The 15,454-nt window shown below is 45.0% G+C and overlaps 1 protein-coding gene across 3 annotated transcripts in view; it reads right to left on the bottom strand.

Moving 5' to 3' along the window:
• Positions 1–15,454, bottom strand: part of LOC106743984 (maf-like protein CTC_02076) — a 22,867-nt gene continuing 7,413 nt past the window's right edge. For 2 of the 3 annotated variants that reach the window (XM_014618351.1, XM_014618350.1), the window contains exons 2-7: positions 7,497–7,673; positions 2,278–7,196; positions 892–1,197; positions 500–741; positions 292–438; positions 80–218 (exon numbers count right to left, since the gene is read on the bottom strand). In XM_014618351.1, coding sequence (XP_014473837.1) covers positions 80–218; positions 292–438; positions 500–741; positions 892–981 — 618 coding nt within the window. In that variant the 5' untranslated portion in view covers positions 982–1,197; positions 2,278–7,196; positions 7,497–7,673. Of the gene's footprint in view, positions 219–291; positions 439–499; positions 742–891; positions 1,198–2,277; positions 7,197–7,496; positions 15,453–15,454 lie in introns of those variants that run through there. The other variant, XM_014618349.1, reaches the window with a different exon arrangement.

Raw genomic sequence — 15,454 nt, forward strand, 5'->3', positions numbered from 1 at the left:
GTGAAAACATTTATTCACGTAGAAACGATAGTACAATAGTTGTCCTTCAGGTACTGTCAAGCTTAACATAATGCTCCCATTAAACACTAGAAAACATCTGATTCAGTCGTCTGGATAATGAATATAGCGGCAGACCCGTTATAGTATAATAATCACCATCTATTTTCTCAATCAGACAGCCCCCCATCCCTTGGAGCCCGTATCCTCCTGCTTTATCCCTGAAACAAAGTTTCGTTTTGATGCAACAGACAGCGTCACTCCCAGAGTTAATACCAATAGCACATTACTCACATAGAATCACCTGTTTTTATGTATTCTCTTATTTGTTTTTCAGATATATCTCCAAATTTGACTTTTGCCGATTCGTAGAACTGAATTTGGCTCTTTGGTGTCTTCAAGCATACACCGGTGTACACGACATGCTGCTTATTCGCCAGACTAAGAGAGAACATCGGGCATTATATTCACTTGGTGAGCACAGCTTCGTGCATATTATTACCTAGATAACATTTGAAAAGCCTCCGCCTCATTCTGTGGCTTGCCATAAATAGTATCACCCATCGTTACCATTGTATCAGCTCCAATTATCAATGAGGGTGGCACTGAGTCTGCTTTTAATCGCTCATACACCTCAAGCACCTTGTACTTGGCTATATCCTGAACGTATTCCCAATGATTGTTGTATTTGGACCTATCAAGGTTCTCATCATACAAGGAAGGCACTATATCTGCATTTATTCGCTGAATCATGAATGTTGACACACGTTAATTGCATTCTGAATTTACTCCAATGATCAGTAGTATAATCAACTTTACATCATATATTTATATATGGTGTAATATTGACATATTACCAACCGAGATTATTCATACAATCGTGTGATTGTTTACCAAATATCTCATTATGTCATGTCGCCTTGGAGATCCACTGGCCAAAATTACTCTACCACTTGCTAATGCTTGAATGGTCGACTCCAACATCCTTTGGAACGTGCAAGTGTTCAGTGATTATTATTGACACCTGTTATCCGGAAACTCGGGCAATGACGTTCGGCACTAATTGCAATAACGTGTCTCGCACGTGGTAGTGCACAAAATGTTCTCGTAAACACACGCTGGCGGTCGCACCGGTCGGTAATGCGGCTCGTTGTGAGCGGCTTTACGTGTCGATAATGGTAACTATGGGTACAGAGGACTCTGCAGTCAAGAAAAAAAAGTGTGCGCTTTACTAATAAGATTTTATGCTAACTATTTTGAAACTTCGATTTTTCAATTTTAGCAAGAGACTTTTTGCTTCGTAGGCAAATATCACGGCGGTACTGGTTACAAATGAAAATTTCAAACACATTCTTAATTAATCAACGAAATATTGAAATAATTATAAGTAAATATGTTCTCTCCGATTTGGTTGGATATATAGGGTGCATATTGATAAGGAATGTTATTAACAATTAAATGTCGTTTCACGATCGACTGAGTAATTTTCAAGCGAGTTGAGTTATTCTCCAACGATCCGATAAAACATTAGACGTGATATTTTCGCATAATCCGTAATTGAGAATTCAGCAAATGGAGCAACACTTTTCAATTGTACGGTCTATAAATAACGTCTATATAAACGTCTATAAATAGAATAACGAAACGTTCTCTGAGCCATGATTTATTCCGCTATTATCATCGAGATCCACTTTCCATTCTTCATCCTACTCTCCGAGAGGGGGTCTAACAAAGAAACGTATGGAAATGTCTCTCACCAGTTTTGACGGGCATTGAATATGTTGAAGAGCAGTTGAAAGTAACGGACACATATTTTTTATATACGTTTACCCGCACGTTTAGAAATTGAGCCCTCGAAGAAAGTTTGGTCAAATTGATTGTTTTGAAACAATGGATATCTCTGAAACCTTAAAGTATATAAAATATATTTTTAAACAAAACCTTCACGCTATTTGATGTTCTTTATAACTGTGTATAAAAATCAATGAGAGGCACTCTAATATGTTTCCTTGTAAGAAAATCGATTTTTCCTCTCAGCGTACTGAAAAAGAAGAGAAAAGGAATTCGCGTGAAAAATTATTGCGTCAATCGTTGACGCGGAGACTTTCGACGTATCTATCGCGAATCGCGCAAATGTGTGCCGTATATAATCTGGTGCATGTTTAACACGCATTCGAAAATATATTAGCGTTAGAAGGAGAACTGTTCTCCAGGCGCAGAAGAAGACTCTAATACATCGTAATCGGTAAATTACGTAAATGCCGCATGCCGTGAACGAACCTAAAGGTCAGTCAGTCCGAGGCCTTACATAATCGCAAGGCGAAAGGTTGACCCATCTTTACGCCGCAGCCTTCCAACTGAACAAAGATTTAGCAGCATTTTTTGCGTGTCACCTGCTCCGCCCTGGTTAATCGGAATATAATCTAAGCGTTTGTAAAATGAGATTCCTCAGGAAACAATGCGACTCCGAATTTACTCTTGATTCCACATTCTCCCTCTCTCGCGGCATACTCCGAGATAAATAAATGAGTTTTTTTACGGAGATTCGAGTGTTTTCGCGATGGGTAGTTTTCTCAGAATAATTTGCGATAATACTTTATTCGCAGAAATACAATGCAAAGTCCGTAAATACGATCTTGAGCATCCGATGCTTCGCGAGTCATTTAAACGAAAATATCGAAATAACATTCTTCTCGCGAAACTTTATTCCCAACGGAGAGAAATCTTCTGTCAGGTTGACGAAAAATTTGATTGTACAATTATTATTTATATTTTTAAGGCGCACTCACTTCTTCTCGGCTACATTTCTCGCATTTCTCGGCGTCCCGTGCAATCGAATTACTTTATAGTAAGAAAGTAAGATTTTATTTGAAAGATTTTATTTGAAGCGTGATTGGAACATCATTTAATCGGACTTTCGCTGGATCTGTTTGATTTTCTCGTTCTTCGTCCAAATTGGTCCCCGCCGCTGTCGAAATAAATATATAGTAATTATGCGCTCGCAATTATTCATTCGGTCGCGAGTCAACAAACGCGCGCGTCCGCCTCTAATAAACAATTTCCGGAAACGATTAATCGCTTCAATTCGACGTAGGCTCGAGCAAGCTGGCAATTGCGGAGGGTCAAGTTTACTAACGAGTGCGCGTAGCATGAGCACGGTCTGCCGGTATTATTTATTGGATAATCGCCGCTTAGGAGCCGAGCCTAGGATGAAATATCGCCTTTGTCGCCTTTGTTCGCGCGTCTGCCGCGTTTTGATCTGTAATAATTGACAATTACGCTTGCGTAATCCGCCTCGGGCGTACCTGAAACCGTAAAGATGGTAATCGCGACGCACGATTGCTATCGCGTACAATGATTTATAAGCGCGAGCCTCCTGCTAATTAACAATTTTTAGTCGACGCGCTGCGGCATGTAAATTAGGCGCTTACGATCGGCAGATTAAAAGATGGGAATGTTTGATGTTGTGACGGCCGAGCCGCAAGATGGCTAAAGATAACGCGGACACGAAGACATACGGATGTTTCCTGTAGGCGTTAAATTATTCTCACGGAAACATCGCCAGTGCAGAATCACGTCAAAATCCATTGGATTTTATGTACTTGTTGATTACATAATGCGACCTGAATCATAGAGGAGTATGTATCATAACTAATCCTAGCAGAAATTAAATTTCCTGAGTGTCAAATAAATTTGTATACAACGTCGCTGCTAGCCGGTAAAGTAACACCTACTTCTTCTAGTAATTCGATATTGGTTATAAATAAGTTAGTTGTTAAACAGAAGAACTTGTAGTTACGAGATGAAAAATCGTAACTAATTGCCATTGTTGCCAGGTAATGTGTAAATTCTTCTTTCTGTTTTCTTTGAGATTTTTCTGGAATAAAGTACTCTTAATTTTTATTTACTATTTCATTTTTAAACACTAGTGGCGAGCAACTAGATTATATGTTTTAGAATAGACATCGCTATCGTTCTTTTTTTGCCTCACCCTATACATTTTAGTGAACGATCAACCAGTAATGAACTAATAACGAGCTAGAAAATTTAATCTAACCTGTACCAGCTAGCTTTCGACTCAGGTCGATTATACACATTTTTATTCGGGAAAAATCCGAAACATGCAGCTTCATTTATTTCGATAAAACGCCCTATTAAAAAACGAAATATAATTCAGCCTCTGGAAATGTTGGTGCTTGAACAAATCACACCCGGCGTCTTCTAATCATCATCTTCGCGCGATTCGTTTCCCCGTGATAATTTTTTACGAGTCCGTCCTCTCACTCCCTCTCTTTCTCTCTGCTGGTCAAATAAGCGTCGCTTAATTAATTAAAGTTTCGGACGGAGGCTGGGATCGATTACACGAGGACGCGCATAATAAACGGCAGAGTCGCGCAAATCGATTCGCGAGGTGTTAGAAAGGAGGAAAACAAAATGCATAATTCGCCTGGCAAAGTGCATCAGATATTTACGCCGAAGCTGCCGTCGTAAGCAGGATATCGCGAAACCAGTTATTAAAAGCGCTTTACACGAGAGCGCGGCCGGTATCTTTTCTCTCTTTTCGATCGTCAAGCTGGTCGCCGTCGCCGCGCAGATAACCGCGATCCGCGCGGTTGTTTATTATCTTAACGGATATATATTCGCACATCTCGTGAAGTCCGCCTTCTCTTCTCGGTTCAACCCTCTCGCGTGGCGGATGATGCGGCGCGATGCGCCTGAATATCACCGATTACGCCACGCCATAGGGGTAATCTGAAGGACATTTAACGAGTATCCGAGCGGCCGAATAAATCGGATAATCTGGGACGAGATGGTTTATGATAATTCGGCAGGACGAGGGATCACGTTTAAATATAAATTTCTCTCCTGAGCGTGATACGTCCTCGTGTAACGTACGATCGGGGCTACACCTCGTTTCCTGTCCGGCTTTCGCTTTGCATACGCGCGACCTCTCATTGGAATAACGTAAAAAAAAAAAAGAGAGCGAGAGAGAGAGAGAAGGAAAATCCCCGATGTAAGCTTAAGTGACAATTTTCACTCGGAGCCCCGCAGGGACCCGGCGGGAACGGCTTTTTCCGGCTTTCTTTCCTCGATTTTCGAACCGGTGACCGGGAGTTCACGAGTGTAGAAATCCGACGTCACGGAGCGTAATTATAATAATGCCGTGCACCCAACTATTCGTACATAATGGTGCATAATGTGTGCCTTGATATTTTTTACCCCCCGATCGGTTATTGTGTTGTTATCGCGCGCCCTCGAGGGGGGCTTCCGAGCGGCCGACTGTAAATTATCAACAATTACCTGCAACGCAAATCGGAATGAAAATTGGTGTATAAATAGCCGGTGATCCGCGGCTCGGAACACGTGTCCGCGCTTAAGCGGGTGAAATTAAACGAATTGACCAATAGGTGAAATTACTTGCGTAGCTCCCGCAGGGTTCTCCGCCGCCTCTCTGCGTGGTGAGAAATGACTTGGACGCGTCGTAAAAATGTCTTTAGCGATCGGGACCGACGCGCGCGAGCGGTAATTGCACGTGTGGATCTTACATTGCACTTCGCAGATTATGCAACGATATTAGGCGTGAGGGACGCGCGCGGCAGGACTCGCGCGGCGCGCGTAATCGGCGACGAACGCGACGAAACCGGCGTCGCGAAGCCATCGTTCCCGGGTGAACTTACGAGATCGAGATAGAGAGAGAGAGAGAGAGAGAGAGATCCTTGCAGGAAAATCAGAAAAGATAAATGATCCCGCGACGACGCGCGGTCAGAGGGCCGAGGAAGGGTGGGAATCTTGTCGCCGGCTTATCCCTCCATTGCCTTCGCGCGAGGCTGACGCTTCGTTCACCTTTGATTTTTTTTTCATTGCGTGTGGCATAAAAGTTCTGAAAGCATCCGATTTTTTACTTGCAACTTTCCAGATTACATTTGCACAATGTCGTCCTCTCAATTTCGTTAGTACAATTTCGGTTAATAGGAAACGTAGTACAGCCGACGCACTCTGTTGCTAAACCTAAGCTTCACCGCGACAGATCGATGAACCGGCCGGTGTCTCGTCTTTTTGTTCACGCAAGATTCGTGTCGACGCGAAGTTAAATAAATATCTCCATCAATTTGACTGTAAATAACCGGCTGTAAAAAAGTTTTCCCTCTACGGTCATCTCCGCGTGACCTGAGAAGAGCTGTGTGGCAACGCCGCACCTCTAATACAGTGGCACACCTACACAGGTGTGCGCCGGCCGTGCGAGAGCACTAACGCTCGTTTAATCGCGGGCTTAACTCGAGATAATTTCGCGACGTTGCCGTTTTCGTTCGCGAATTCGTCGGCTGAATTTATTCGGCCCCGTCCACTCGCCGTGAAAATCCGCTGAAGTGTCATAAGTGTCCGCGAGCGAGCGAGCGAGCACGGCAATCGCGCGGCACCGTGCCGCTGCCTGTCCGACGTTATTAAACGCGATTGCGCAACTCGCGCCGAGAGAAGCAACGGCTCCGCTCCAAAGGACGCGCGCATTATGACACCGTGGCATGTAACTCGGCCTCTATGGGGCCCGCGCTACGTCACGCCTGCGGAGTGCCTGCGGTTTTGTATTACATGTAATACGCCTGCACACGATCGTCGTCAGGGGCGTACGTGAATCGGAACCCGATCCCGGAACGCGATGCTCGGGCCTCTCTCTCTCTCTCTCTCTCTTTTGGTTCGCCTCCGATGCTATTTCGATCCGCGATGATGATCTATGATTAATGGGTGTGCCGGAAAGCTCCGTGTCGCGCTGATTGTGCGTTTATTTCTCGCGGGCCGATTATTAACTGCTTATCCAACGTATTATTAGCGATCGTTGTTGTTGTTGTTTCGCGGGAATATGAAAACAGCCGGTGATCCACCGCGCAGAGCCGCCATCCTCGTCGTTCGTTGAAGGAAACGGCGAGGACGTTTGAGATGGTCGTCTCTCTCGTATCGATGATTACGCGGTATAATGATAGCAATCGAATGATGATAATAATAGTAATGTGTACGTGAAGTAACAGTATAAATATTTGTGTGTGTGTTGTACAAAATGTATTGTTATTATTATTTTATTATTGTACGTGTTTACCACGCTTATTATGCGTTATTATTATTATTATTATTGTTGTAGAGGGGATTGTTGTATGAATTTATCATTCCATAGCAATTGCAATTGAACGTCCGCATAACAGGAACATCTGAAACATCCGCGATGTAATATTACTGTCTGCGGCGAGGCGGCGTATTCACGCAATTATCAATAACGCAATCCGCCATCGGCGCCTTTCAATCATCGGAGCAGGAAGATAAGCCGGCACATTCATGGCATACCTTGCGGATGACTTTGTTTAATTAATTCAATTGTCGTTATCGTTTTATCGGCTGGCGTGACACCGCGGCGAACGCCAGCGATTTTTCAAAAAACGCGAACTTCCTGATCACCCCGCATTCCGGCACGAATATCTCGTCGGTCGCGCACTCTCGGAAATTATTTTTACCTCGAAATCTTTACTCGACCGCCGGGTTGCATTTACTTGACGAAGCGAAGTCAATCGGCGTGTCGTGTGTTACGTGGCTGCTGTCGGATCGCGGCTGCTCCGTCACTTTTTATCATCTTGTGACGTTTCACTGAGTCAGATTCGACTCATTATTGGCCGGAAATGTTCGCTATTAATCTGAGAATTAATCAATAATGTCAAAACACAAAAACATCGTTAATTTGATCAGGAAAACATGTACATTCAGTGGCTGCGCAAAATGATTACGCAGAGGTTCAGATAGATAAAGCAGCTTAATAAACGTTTGTGACTGTTTGTGACTGTTGTAAGACTTTCCGTTAACACTAGGTCGCTATTTTCAGCATATTTTTAACACGCTGGACTATTTTGAAAACATGTCCCAAAGTGTTGTTCAGCGAAACATCACCAGCGCGCCGCAAAGCGGGTTTTCTCTGCTACTTTTTCTGCCAAGTGCAGCCCATTCTATTTCTTTCAATTTGAACATTGTCGACAAAAAATATAACGAACATTGCTGCGAATGAATATTTGCCACAAAATTCCACAACTGGAAAAAGAGAAATTACTGCCATATAATCGACAGATTTCATATTTATGTGTAAAATTAAATCATTTTCTTTTGACCTTAAATTAACCTTAAATTCGTACTTGAAGAAAGTAAAGAAACGGAAAAAGAACATATATTTGGTTTACCGAAATTTGCATAATATAAGAAACATATCGTCTTTTCGTCTTCTCGGCGTTTCTAGCGTTGAAATCAAGGTGGCTCGATGCGACAGTCGGATTTTTTCGAAGCAGGACGCGACCTGATCCTGCTCGTTCGCTCGGTCCTTCGCTCCTTTCTCGGTTTACCGAAATCCCAGCCGGCAGTGCACGATTACGAGAGACCGCGGCGGCTCTCTCGCGTAATCTTCGTCGCTTCGTTAACCCGATCCTGCGTACACGCGGATACACGTGCACGTACATGCGACGCGTACCCACACGATCTCCGCAGGAGTGCACGCGCTACTTGCGTGACCGTCTCATCCTCTCTCAGTTGAGTCTCGCGCCGACGATTTGTTCGCGCGCGTACTCATCCGTGTGCGTCCCCAACCGAGCAATTCCATGGGAGACGAGGCTACCACCCATCGGAATGCAAATTATGACTTTAACCGTCGCCGATAGTCTCCTCCAGTCGGCCTGAAATGTTTCAACGGTCGCGCCGTAGCCTCCGCGTTTTTACGTTGGATTATGCATCACGCCGAGAGGCGCATCGTCTCCGCCGAGGAGGAACGCCTTTCCTTTTCCCCCGCCTCGACGTCCTCGTCGAACATCTCTGGCATTAGTGCCAATAATAAAAAAAGAAACTGTTCTCTAACAGCCTTGCGTCATTCGTTCGATTTTTACGCGTTATTTCGCGACGCCGCTTAATTGCATCAGTACGAATTCCTTTGTATATTTATTTTTCTATTATCTCGCTCGTATTTTAGAGAGTTAAAACAGAGTTATCGAGCAATTTTCACGCCGTCAATGACGAGCCATCGGCACGCAATGGTTGGAGTAATTGAAAAAAATGCAAATTTTAATCCCCGCCAAGTGCGTTTACAAAATTTGAGGAGAGAAAAGAAATAAAAGGCCGGAAAGGTAAGAGCGGAAATGAAAAAATAAAAAGCGAATGACCAGGCTGACGGCTGTATTTTCAGAAAGCCAAAGAGAGCCAAATATTAACGAGCAAAAAGCGTCGGCCGTGTATGTGTATTTACGCGAACCGGACGGAATATTATTTAATCGCGCCGTTCGATCAATTTTAATTTATCATCCTTGTACAAACACGCGCGCGTTCTTTTGCGCCGTTCGCGTCATTTCGCGCTTGCCGCACGCTCTGCGAGAGCAAAATCGCGTAATTTTATATTTGGCTGAAGCTTTTTTTTTCACGTATCGGCCCCAGCGCGCTCGAGAATGATTCATTCGGCGCTGTTGCACAAGCGGGCTCATTAATTCACGACGCGTCTTAGGTTTTCGTCCAATGTTGTGCGTATAAGCGAAGACGTGACTAGCGCGAGGCATCGTGCGCACCATCGGTCGTCTTGAAGGCCCGACAAATTGCGCGGTTAGAGCGGGATTCGGTGAGCTCGCTCGCTCGCTCGATCCCTTCCGAGTTTCTAATACACACGGTGTGCTATACATTATCACCTGTTAAACGGCGGACAGCCGAGGATCACATCGCGCGCACTGTTCCCTTGGAAGATCACGGCTCTATCTCTCCTTTTTCTCCCCGAGGTGGCCGCTCCCCGCTACACCCCGACGATTCGAATAGCCGAGCGCGCGATCTTAATTAGAATTTTTCAGCGGGATTTACGTCTCAATCGCGCGCGTTCCCGGCGCGTCTGCGATATCGAAATATGTCAGCGACGTGAGATCGATTAAGTCCGCGAGGATAATAGTTTCACTCGTTCGCTCGTCGCATTGACCGAATTCGTCGAGAGATTTCTTTCCTCGAGAAGGACGGAATCTGCAGTCAATTTGTATGCATTTAGTCGTGCCGAGGATCGCAATTGTCTATCGCGATCGATCGGTGGGGGAAAATCGCGGATCTCTGTCGGGGTGGCTTTCACCAAACTACAATGTAGCGAATCAGTGAATAACAAGCGCAGTTATTAAATCATTTATTTTCATCTGTGAATATAACTCGATGTTCAACACTAGCCAAAAAAATTAATAATTAAGGAAAAAATAATTGAGGAAAATTATTAAGAAAAATTATTAATCTTTCGGTTATTGTTATTAATAATTATATAAATGCAGGTTATGCCGTTTTAATGGAGATATTAATATAAATATATGAATAATGATATCTTATATATTTTATATTATTAGTCATATCTTAGCAATATTTCGACTGAGCAACGCCAGATTGTCGCTTAGATTAATTCGAGTTTGGTGAAAGTCACTCTGGATCTTTCAATTTCACTAGTCCCATCGGTCCCGTTAGTCTGATTTTCGTTCGGTTACAAATTCTCCCTCTTCCCGCTCGCAATATTTTATCTTTTTTACGAGACGAGACGAGAGCTTCGAGATAGTCCACGATAATAGAAAAAATTAATAATTTCTATCCACACCAGCAAGAGCTGATGATGATGATTTCTATCTACAAAGCAGAGCAGGTGACATACGGCTACCCGGTCGGTTAGACTAATTATAGTGTTCGGTGAAAGTCACCCTTAATCTTTCAATCTTTACTGGTCCCGTTAGTTTGGTTTCCACATGTTCGGTTACAAGCTCCTCCTTTCCCCGCTCGCCCATATTCCACCTTTCCTACCGTCGAAAACAGCTGTATCGATACCGGTATAAACGGTATCCGATAATAAGAACGAAACAGGACGAGCGGCACGCGCGCTCGTGTCTTGAGTCCTTTCAGCCGCGCTCGAGGACAAACCGCCTTCCGAGGGATCGTGCGCATTCTACGGTCCGCGCGCTCGCGATGCCGCGTCACATGAATGACACGACGTAAATGTCGGTGCATGGCCGTGGAGGCTCGCGAGAAAGGTTGCGCACGTTCGACACGAAGATTAATAAAGGGACTGCTCGCCGGCTAGACGATCTCCCGATCGAACCTTTGCACGACACCGAAACGAGGTGAACGGCCTATCCGTCTTGGCGGCAGGCAGAGCGGCGCGCGTGCAGAGACGCGTTTCGAAGACGCGTTAATTATTCATGCGAGATTTCGAAAAATGATCAAGGCACACGTATGTATATACCGAAGCTCGTGGCCGGCGTACGTGGCGATCGTGGCGATCGCGGCGGCTAGGTGTTTATTGGGCCTCTCTGGCTGTGAATGACTGGAAATTACGCAAAGCACGCGGTTGCTTTGATGCGCCACACAATATCTGCAGGCGTATCTGTTGTTTCCACGTTATCCGTCTGTTACGCGCACCGACGGAACCGATGATGTCACTCCGGCGCGTTATCCTGCGTCTGATAACGTTTGCCTGTGACGTCCAGGGGAATATATATTTCGTCTCGTAGCGTTGCGGCAGCGGAAAATTCGACACGGTGGCTCCGTGTTGACGTCCAGCTATCGATTTTCGTCTCCGTTGATAATTAATGAATAAACGGAACGTCGGCATTTCTTTTCTTCGGCAGAAAGGACATTTTCTTATTGTGATTGACAATGACCTGTTGCTAAGTCCATAGTCTTAAAATTTCGGGCGAAAACCGAATTTTTGCTCAATTTTTCCGCGGATTTCCTCGGTTTCTCTCCTAAGGATACAAAAATTCGTTGAGAAAAATTCGCGTGTGTTTGGTTAAAACTTGCCGCAGGGTGGGCAACAAGAGAATATCCGCGGAAAAATGGGGAAGAGAGATTTTTTTTCCGAAATCTATAATAATCTATAATTTTTCACAATTGTAGACGAGTCTCTCTTGTTGACGAATTTTTTGTACACAGCATCTTCGCGCGAGCGCGAAAACGCGCGGTGACGATAATTTCAGAAATTAAGTCGCGCCTTTCTCCGTCGCGCTTTTCTGCTGGATTATTATGAGAGACCTGTCGAGGCGAACCGTGCGCATCCGAAAGACCAAGTAGCACGCGAGGAGTCGCGAAGACGATCGACGACGAAGCGCCAACACACCCACGCGCGTTCTCCCGCGCTGTCATCACCGAGTCGTTACGAAAATGTCAAAAGCGAGAGCGCGAAATCGCCGGCAAAGTCCCCAGGTCGCGCGAGCGAGCGTTCGGAGGCGAAAGGGCGCAGCTTCCGTATGTAGACGTAACGAGGGCTAATTACGAGAGCCGAGAGGAAAGTCGGGCGAATCGTACGCTCGGGAACCGAACGACCACCCTCGGCCGCGATTGCGGCCCGGGAGATGCAACCGGGAGATCTCGAGGAATGCGTCGCGTAACGGTCGACGTAATTCATTTCAAGGACCGGCGTGCACCGGTGGAAACACACACACACACATGCGTGCACGTACATACCGCGGGCAGGCCGAATAAAGCTGCCGGCGATTCGCGAAAACTGTAAATCAGCTGACTTTCGTGCGCCGGCGACAAATGTCAGAGTTGAATGGACGCTTTTGAGCGGACGACAAAAGGGAAGCCAGATGGTGAAATTGAGAAATAACTCCGCGGGGAAAAAGAGAGGACGATGGGATTCCGCGTGTTTTAATAGAACGAAAAAGGGAGATAATTCAATTTCATCGTTGAATCGCGACATTTTAATAGAGCATACACGTGAGGGCCTCGAGATTTGGTTGTCCGCAAGCCCGTGATACATGAGACGCGAGATAAATGTACTTGTTTCTTTTTTTCCTCCTTCTTTTGCATAAAAACGACGAGAGTTGCGGTCGATTTCGGCGATTCTGAAACGGATTGTGGCTCTCCGCGGCTTTGTCGCCTCTCTCATTGTCGTTTCTCTCGGCATCTAATCGCGGATTTACGATCTGGTCGCTAAAAGTCGAAAATAGCCGATAGCGATTGCAAAGGTCAGCGCGCGGTTCAACGTGGTCGCATTATGCGTTATAGAAAGAAATAGAAAATATTTTATACATGCAAGATGTAATCGGATCTAAGCCGAGTTATGAAGAGATTTCGCATTTCCAAGAACGTACGCACCGTGATCACCGCGTCGCGGAATGAAGCGCCGGCGTGACGAGCCGCGCTGCGCAATAATCTTTTGATTCCTGCGAATCCTGAAAACGACGGCTCGTCGCGTCATTGCTGTTCACTTTCCACGTGGATGATGTCATAAATGCGACCTCAAAACTCGATTTCATAAGAGTCACGAAAACGCGGTGGGAAGGTATGAATGAAGTTAATAGACCGCTGTGTTTGAAAGCGTACTCATTTCGACGGACGCGCGCGATGTAACAATGTGAAAAGTAGAGAGAGGATAGCGTATAATTATCACGGAGCGCCGATCCCAGTGTGATACGTTGGAATAAAACTCGTAGATACTATAATGATGAACAAAATAATACACGGTAAAAATAATATAGCGATAATGGAGAGTCAAAATAAAATACAGCAGCCGCGCCGTGCAAGATAAATACGACGCGCACAATATTATTGTCGATTATCGCCCGGAATATCTGTTAATCGTGTTTGAATAAATAAACGCTGAATGCCGAGAGAGAGAGAGAGAGAGAGAGCGTATCGTCGTCTCTCTATGTGACTCGGTACGTGAAGAAATATGCCCGAGCGGGCCACAGGTTAGGATTATCGTCCGCGTACGGAATTCAACAAGCGGCCTTATCAGCGACTTGACACGCGCGCGTAAAGTATGCGCTTCCTCTGTATATGTACATGCATTACCCGTAACGCACTATCGCGCTACGTGTCGCGCTGTTATGAATGGTACCGAGGAAATCGCCACGCGCCACCACAGGAACGACGTCATGCAGCCGATGCGACCGTAACCAACCTAGACATTGCATCCTTGCATACGCATCCGATAGCGATGCGCGCGATGCACTTTGCTCCACTTTGCGTAATCGCTGTCGCCGCGAGCGGCCGCGAGCGTCAATAGCGACTTCTGTCGAGTCAGAAGAAACAACCGTCGATCCGTCCGTCCATTGACGACCGTGCACAATGGAGCCGGGCTCTCAATATGCGGGATGTCGGTCCGCGACCGTCCGACACCTCGACAATCTCTTGGATCTTGAGGAAAAATCGACCTCGGGATGGCGGAGGAATTTAATGTGGAGGCTGAGGAATGATTTATGATCAACGAGGCATTTGGTGGCTCATGTGTGCGTCAAATATCCTTCCCCCTCCCCCCTCCCCCCTTTCTCTTATGATGTATATATTATATATTATATGTCTGTCGATATGTATGTATCATACACAGGGCGTATCCACCGACAAACTCACACGATAGATTCTATATAAAAAAAAAAGCGAAAATGTTTTGGTAAATATATGTTCTTGAACGTTTAATTTTTGAGATATAGTTGTTGTAATATCTTGGTTAAAAAAATATATATTTTACTCATTAAATCGTATTTTATAAATAAGTAATTAGACACTGTTGTGAAAATTGTTCAAAACGTCTGCCTTACTTTTAACACCATTGCGTACAACGTAATGTCACAATGAAAGATTCTTCGGCTAATATTCAGAAATATCAGAATTGATAGGTATTATTTTCAAAAACAGGTGAGAAAAGTGTCGTGTTAACATTTTTAACCCGCTTATCGCGACACATTTCCTTTCATCCTTGTCATCCTCCGAAGACTATCTCAAAAATCAAGCTTTTGCGGATTTATGTTTACTAAGACGTTTTCACTTATTTTTCAACATAGAATCTGTCGTGCAGGTTTGTCGGTAGAGTTCAGACATACCATCTGTATTTTACACTAGGTAGATTTTCGAGCTAAGATCGAGAGCCACGTGTTCCCCGAGGTTTTCCTAATTACATTCATAAATGAAAAAAATTGAAAATTGAGATAACGAACAATAATGTACGCGTCACCGACGAAGAGTACCGCTGATGTCTCGAGAGATTATATTTAAAATTGCTTCTTTGGAACGCACACCGCGTATTTTTCCTCGATTTATCGATACCCATCGACTCCGCCCACGTTTTCGCTGAAAAACGCGCACCAGACCTAAAAGGAACCGTACCCGTCTCACGTCACCCTTCTCCTCTTCTCTGATCGCAGGCCGTGGACCGGATGTCCGATCGAGGAAGCGCGTTGGAATCGATCTCGAGCGACCGACGTGAACCGGAACCACACGCTGGAGGATGATGGGAGGAGGTGCAGGGGTGGGGAGGAGAGGGTCGACGAGCGAGAGAAAAAGAATAAGAAAAGACGAAAAAAGTGAAAAGGAAAGAGAGATAGAGGGAGGGGAAGGAGAGAGAGAGAGAGAGAGGGAGAAAGAGAGAAAGAGAAAAGAAATGAAATGACTCGGAGGAGTCACCACTCCTGATTCATCCCAGACATTTTTCCGAAGATGCACT

This window comes from Dinoponera quadriceps, unplaced genomic scaffold (genome assembly GCF_001313825.1).
Source record: "Dinoponera quadriceps isolate SergipeBrazil2010 unplaced genomic scaffold, ASM131382v1 scaffold1252, whole genome shotgun sequence".
In the NCBI taxonomy this organism is placed as follows: Eukaryota; Metazoa; Arthropoda; class Insecta; order Hymenoptera; family Formicidae; genus Dinoponera; species Dinoponera quadriceps.